General features: G+C 41.4%; 1 protein-coding gene across 2 annotated transcripts in view; it reads left to right on the plus strand.

Annotated features, from left to right (window-relative positions):
• The window catches only part of frmd4bb (FERM domain containing 4Bb), a 76102-nt gene that overhangs the window by 31683 nt on the left and 36919 nt on the right, over window positions 1-7500 (plus strand). The window contains exons 14-15 of one of the 2 annotated variants that reach the window (XM_049462857.1): window positions 5147-5294; window positions 5559-5692. In XM_049462857.1, coding sequence (XP_049318814.1) covers window positions 5147-5294; window positions 5559-5692 — 282 coding nt within the window. The remainder of the gene's footprint in view (window positions 1-5146; window positions 5295-5558; window positions 5693-7500) is intronic. The other variant, XM_049462858.1, reaches the window with a different exon arrangement.

The raw sequence follows: 7500 nt of genomic DNA on the forward strand, positions 1-7500 counted from the left end.
AGTCCTACTGCAACCAAGTCCTACCGCAACCGAGTCCTACCACTAACGATTCCTACCACAAACGATTCCTACCGCAACCGAGTCCTACCACAACCAAGTCCTACAGCAACCGAGTCCTACCAATTCAATTCAATTCAATTTTATTTATATAGCGCTTTTTACAACAAAGGTCGTCACAAAGCCGCTTTACAGGAAAAACAGGTCCACGCCTCTTATGAGCAGCACCACAGAGATGCTGATTTTATGGTGACACAGTGGCAAAAACTCCCTTTAAGAGGAAGAAACCTTGGAAGGAACCAAGACTCAGTCCGAGGAACCCATCCTACTCGGGTCGACCCGCTCAGTACAAACAAACAACAAACAAATAACAGAACAAAACAGTACAGAGAATTAATGTGAACTATGGCTAATATAACAGGTACTAATTTATGAATATAAGAATGTGATGGGCACAAACTATAGAGCTATGGCTAATACAGAAACAGATACTGAGTGTGTTAATGGTAATCAGTGCAGGGCTGCAGAGCCGCAGAACAACACAGCGGGCAGTGGAGAGCCAGGCTGGAACATCAGGAACAGCATCTCCATACATGTAAAAGAGATAGATAGAGAAAACAGAAAGGAAAGAAAGAGAAACAAAAAGCAGAAGTTAGAAGGGCTGTGTGATAATTCTGATGAGTAGAAGGACAGGGCTGATTCCTGAAAGCTGGAACCACAGACGGACACATCCAGGAAGACCGGCCGGCCAGGCGTCTCAGCACACGTGAGAAAGATAGAGAGAGAGAACAGAGAGGGGAGGGAAGAGAAAGGGGTTAGAATGGTTTTATAAAACTCTGCTGGAGTGGGATGGGCACTGGTAGCAGCAGCTCAGGACATGGGGAGAGAAAGAGAAAGCAGATGATTAGGACAGGGTTTATATTTGCTGGATAAGCTGTAAGAGGAAGAAAATTGTAATGAGACATTACTCAAAAGCTTGAGCAAATAGAAATGTTTTGAGTCTAGATTTAAAGATTGAGAGTGTGTCTGAGTCCCGTATATTAATAGGGAGGCTATTCCAAAGTTGGGGAGCTTTATAAAAGAACGCTCTTCCTCCTGCATAGTTTTTTCTAATACGCGGGACTAATAACAGGCCAGCGTCTTGGGAGCGGAGTGAACGCGGCGGATTGTAAGGAGTAAGGAGTTCCTGTAGATAATGCGGGGCCAGACCATTGAGGGATTTATACGTCAGGAGAAGTATTTTATAATCTATACGAAATCTAACAGGTAGCCAATGTAGGGATGAAAGAATAGGTGTAATGTGATCGAACTTTCTAGCTCTGGTAAGCACTCTTGCGGCTGCATTCTGAACTAGCTGGAGTTTATGGAGTAATTTATGTGGACTTCCAGCCAACAACGCGTTGCAGTAGTCCAGCCTGGAGGTTATGAATGCATGTACCAGCTTCTCAGCATCTTCCAGAGAGAGTATACTGCGGATTTTAGCTATATTTCTTAAGTGGAAGAATGCAATTTTGACTATGCTACATACATGAGCATCAAACGAAAGAATTGGGTCAAAGATGACCCCAAGGTTTCTCACAGTTTTACCAGGTATAATTAAGTGACCGTCTATGTCTACAGTATTAACATTTATGTTTTTATCAATATTAGGACCTAATAGAAGGACCTCAGTTTTATCAGAATTAAGTAAGCGAAAGTTGTGTGTCATCCAATTTTTAATGTCTTTAATACAGTCTGTTATTTGATTTAGACAGAGCTCCTCGTTGGGTTTAGCAGATATGTAAAGTTGCGTGTCATCAGCATAGCAGTGAAAGTTAATACCATGCCTACGGATAATTTTACCCAGTGGTAGCATATAAAGTGTAAAGAGTAATGGACCCAGTATTGATCCTTGAGGGACACCATATTTTACTCTAGACTGATAAGAGCATTCGTTATTTAAGTAAACACACTGGAATCGATCTCTCAGATAAGATCTGAACCAGGTGAGGGCTGATCCTTTAATTCCTATAAGATTTTCTAACCTATCAAGTAGAATAGCGTGATCTATGGTGTCAAAGGCAGCACTCAGATCTAGCAGTACAAGGATGGCATTACTGCCCCTATCAAGAGCTGAAAGTAAATCATTAGTTACTCTAAGTAGAGCTGTTTCAGTACTATGGTTTTGTCTAAATCCAGATTGAAAAACCTCATGCATACTATTACTTTGTAGATACAAGCGCAGCTGGTTAAACACAATTTTTTCTAGGATTTTGGCTATAAAGGGAAGATTAGAAATTGGTCTATAATTAGCAAGCTCGCGGGGGTCCAGATTTGGCTTTTTGATAATGGGCTTAATGACCGCCAATTTAAGAGAATTGGGTACGTAGCCCATGCTAAGGGATGAATTTACTATTTCTAGTAATGATTTTCCCACCTTTGGCAGTGCCTGTTTCAATAATTGTGTGGGTACTGGATCTAATATACATGATGTTGATTTTGATGAGTTAATTACACTAAGTAAATCTTTTTCTGTAACCGGGCTGAAACACTCTAGGTGTGTCTCAGAGCTGGAGCAGCATTCATTAATATCTATAAGTAAATTTTGGGGGTGATACTGAATTTTTTGTCTAATGCTATTAATTTTATCATCAAAGAACTTCATGAAATCATTACTATTAATGTCGACAGGGAGCTAGTTTGTTTTTGACTGCCGGTGAGTTTAGCCACAGTAGTGAAAAGGAATCTAGGATTGTCTCTGTTTTTCTCAATAAGCGATGAAATATACTGGGATTTTGTTTTAATTAGGGCTTTTTTGTAGTCTGTGAGACTATGCTGCCATGCTAGCCGGAAAAATTCTAGTTTTGTGTGTCGCCATTTACGTTCAAAGTTACAAGCGGTTTGTTTTAGTGTACGTGTGTGGTCATTATACCACGGTGCTAGCTTTTTATCCCTGATTTGTTTTATTTTTGTCGGCGCTACGCGGTCAAGGTTAGAGCGGAGCACAGTTTGTAGATTTTCTGTTTTGTGCTCGAGATCATGCTCATAGGACGGAAGGGAGATGGTTAAGTCGGGGAGTTTATTTACAAATTCATTAGCAATTGCGGTTGTTATTTTACGCTTGCTGATATAGCGGGGCGGGAGGAGGATATTTTGATTAAAAACTATTTCAAACATAATTAGATAATGATCGGATATTGAGTCATGTTGAGAAAGAGTAACTATATTCTCAGCCTCAATACCCAGTGTCAAAACTAAGTCTAATGTATGACTACATCGGTGAGTGGGGCCAATTACATTTTGTTTAAAGCCTAGAGCATCTAAAACTGATTTAAATGCAATTTTTAGTGGATCCTGGTCCTTTTCAAAGTGGATATTAAAGTCTTCAACAATTACGACCTTATCAGAAAGAAGAGTTACTGCTGCTAGAAAGTCAGCAAATTCACTAATAAAATTTGAGTTTGGTCCAGGAGGACGATACAGTGTTATAAGCAGAAACGAATGCTGCGTTTTGGAAGCAGGAGACGGGCCTGCTACTTTAAGACTAAGAACTTCAAACGACTTAGCATCCATGCAGCATCCATACATGCAGGATGACGGTGCCGGGGTCCCCGCAATGCCGAAGCACCGTAGGAAGCCGCCGGGCGACGTCCAGGACCCGAGCTCCTGGAAAACACGACACTGCAGCATTACACTTAGCGTTAGACACCTTTAAATGCCTAACAATGGAATCTCCGACAATGAGGGTACTGCCCTTATCTGTTTTCCTCGGGGCTGGGGGAGGTGAAGGAGGCGACGGCGACGAGCTGAGGACCTCAAACCGGTTTGCGGATGCAAAATCCGGCTGAGAAGGTAGGGGGGAAACCCGCTTTCCTCGGCCGCGCTGCCGCTCCCAGGCCCCTCCCGGAGCGGGGGTGAAGCAAACGACCGCCGGGGTCCGCCGCGCCGGCATCACCGGGTTGGAGACGGCCGCGAAGGCGGCGTCGCGGGATTCCTCCAGCCTCGTCCTCTGCCTGTGGAGCTCCGACTGCCTCTCGAGCAGGCGGTGGATCTGCTGATCCAGACGGACGAGCTCCTCGCTGAGTGTCAGGAGAGCACGATCCTCCGCACACGCCATTACCTCGAAGTAAGCACAAAACACACAAAAAAAACGGCAAAAATCGATAAATAACACAAAAATAATGGCTACCTGAGGGATTTTATAAGTTTAGGAGGGTTATAAGACGGTTAAAAGTTAATAAGTAGTAGAAAACGTAAACAAATAGCTAAAACAGAGAGGAGCTAACAAACAGCAAGCAGGTTCGCAGGCCGGAAGTTGCGTCACTCACCGCGTCACTCACCACAAACGATTCCGACGCAAACGATTCTTACCGCAAATGATTCCTACCGCAACCTGGTCCTACTGAAACCAAGTCCCACCCCAACCGAGTCACACTGTAACCAAGTCCCACCGCAACCAAGTCCTACCTCAAACGATTCCTACCGCAACCGAGTCACACCGCAACCAAGTCCTACCCCAACCGAGTCACACTGTAACCAAGTCCCACCGCAACAGAGTCCCACATCAACTGAGCCCTACAGCAACCGATTCCTTCTTCAACAAAGTCCCACCACAAAGACCACTGCAGAGTCCCACCTCAAATGCGTTCTACTGCAACTATGTAACACAATAACAGAGTCTCATTACAACTGAATCCCACAGCAAACAGGCTAAACCCCAACTAAGTCCCACCACAACCATGTACCACCATAGCAGAGTCTCATTGCAACCAGGTTCCACCACAACCTAGTCCCTTACCCTAATCCCCTAAAGCCAATCATCACAAACCCATAAAAAACCCTTTGCCTTGCCAACAGTGAGCCCACAGTATTCATCTTCAGGTTTAGTGGAGCACACCTCCCTGTAAAATAAAAAAAGCTTAATGTTAATGAATAAGATCCTACTGGTGAGAGGGGCACTAATATGTTAGCTAGGTAGCTAAGCTACATTAAGCTAATCATCTGGACAGGGTTCTAGCAGACAAAGCTAGTTTTTTTCTGAGCTGTGTACAAGTTGTGTTTAGTCGGCATTACTATGCCTGAAAATTCTGTGACCTGTAAAAATGATACAAATAAATATTAAATATTTACAATTGTTTTTTAAATACCATTTGATTGTTTTGATAAACAGGCCAAAATCACTACAGCCAGAAGTTTGGGAGATATTGCCTCGGACCTGACGGAGAACAGCGCCTCAAAAACCAACGTTGCCTCAAAACTCAACGTTGCCATAAAGAACCAACTGATCATGGCCAGTAACGGCAGCCTGGTCTCTAACGGTCAGTCTGGAATCATCTGGTTAAATTCTCATGAACAATCTGTAATTAAAGGGTTAATCAGACAGAACAGTGAGCACTGGTGATACAGTCCGATTAATAATTAGTTTAATATTTACATGATTAAGCTTTTACAGTTTTGTCTTGGAATTATTTTATTTTTTAGAATATTAGGTGTAAAATTCTGATGTTTGAATATTTGAGTACCTGTTTCTATAAACTGTGTAAAATGTTCTGTAAGTTTTGTTTGATTCTGATTCTGTTCAGGTTCTGCAGACTCTGAGTTTAATGATGAGCAGAAGAAAGAGAAGCTGGCAGATCTAAGGAGGAAAGAACAGGAGATCCAGGACATCCTGAACCGGAGAATCGAAGAGCTGAAGAACATCTGCCTGCGGGAGGCGGTGAGAAAATCTTTACTGATCAAATCAGACCCAGTGATCAGATACATGCTAATCAGATATTCATGGCAGTTAGATACACAGTAATCGGACACAAGGCGATCGGATACACAGTACTAGAAACGTCTACACACTCCATAGAGAGAAAATAACCTGAAAACATCCACTTTAATTTGTCCACCTATTTACATTTATATGTGTCTGATTAATTTACACCAGAACTCTTGAAGCACTCTGGTTCAGGCTGATATACAATATATATGTATACAATGATCTATAGTGATTTATCAGGATCTGAAGTGATCTATAGTGATCTACAATTATCTACAATTATCTACAGTGATCCAAAGTGATCTACTGAGATCTAAAGTAATTTATTAGGATCTGAAGGGATCTACAGTAATCCACAGTGAGAGAACTACAGTTATCTATAGTGATTTAAAGTGTTTTTGTTATTTATTCTGAGTATAGTGATCTGCAGTGATCTGCAGTGCTATACAGTGATCTGCAGTGATATACAGTGATCTGCAGTGATATATAGTGATCTGCAGTGATATATAGTGATCTGCAGTGATATACAGTGATCTGCAGTGATATATAGTGATCTGCAGTGATATATAGTGATCTGCAGTGATATATAGTGATCTGCAGTGATATACAGTGATCTGCAGTGATATACAGTGATCTGCAGTGATATACAGTGATCTGCAGTGATATATAGTGATCTACAGTGATCTACAGTGATATACAGTGATCTGCAGTGATCTGCAGTGATATATAGTGACCTGCAGTGATACATAGTGATCTGCAGTGATATATAGTGATCTGCAGTGATATACCGTGATCTACAGTGATATACAGTGATCTGCAGTGATATACAGTGATCTGCAGTGATATACAGTGATCTGCAGTGATATACAGTGATCTGCAGTGATCTGCAGTGATCTGCAGTGATCTGCAGTGATATATAGTGATCTACAGTGATCTACAGTGATATACAGTGATCTGCAGTGATCTGCAGTGATATATAGTGACCTGCAGTGATACATAGTGATCTGCAGTGATATATAGTGATCTGCAGTGATATACCGTGATCTACAGTGATATACAGTGATCTGCAGTGATATACAGTGATCTGCAGTGATATACAGTGATCTGCAGTGATATACAGTGATATATAGTGATCTGCAGTGATATATAAAGATCTACAGTGATATATAGTGATCTACAGTGATATACAGTGATCTGCAGTGATATACAGTGATTTGCAGTGATATACAGTGATATACAGTGATCTGCAGTGATATACAGTGATCTACAGTGATATATAGTGATCTGCAGTGATATACAGTGATCTGCAGTGATATACAGTGATCTGCAGTGATATATAGTGATCTGCAGTGATATATAGTGATCAGCAGTGATATATAGTGATCTGCAGTGATATATAGTGATCTGCAGTGATATATAGTGATCTGCAGTGATATATAGTGATCTGCAGTGATATACAGTGATCTGCAGTGATATATAGTGATCTGCAGTGATATATAGTGATCAGCAGTGATATATAGTGATCAGCAGTGATATATAGTGATCTGCAGTGATATATAGTGATCTACAGTGATATATAGTGATCTGCAGTGATATATAGTGATCTGCAGTGATATACAGTGATCTGCAGTGATATATAGTGATCTGCAGTGATATATAGTGATCTACAGTGATATATAGTGATCTGCAGTGACATACAGTGATCTGCAGTGATATATAGTGATCTGCAGTGATATACAGTGATCTGCAGTGACATACAG

The sequence above is a fragment of the Astyanax mexicanus genome, chromosome 13, assembly GCF_023375975.1.
Source record: "Astyanax mexicanus isolate ESR-SI-001 chromosome 13, AstMex3_surface, whole genome shotgun sequence".
Taxonomy (NCBI): Eukaryota; Metazoa; Chordata; class Actinopteri; order Characiformes; family Acestrorhamphidae; genus Astyanax; species Astyanax mexicanus.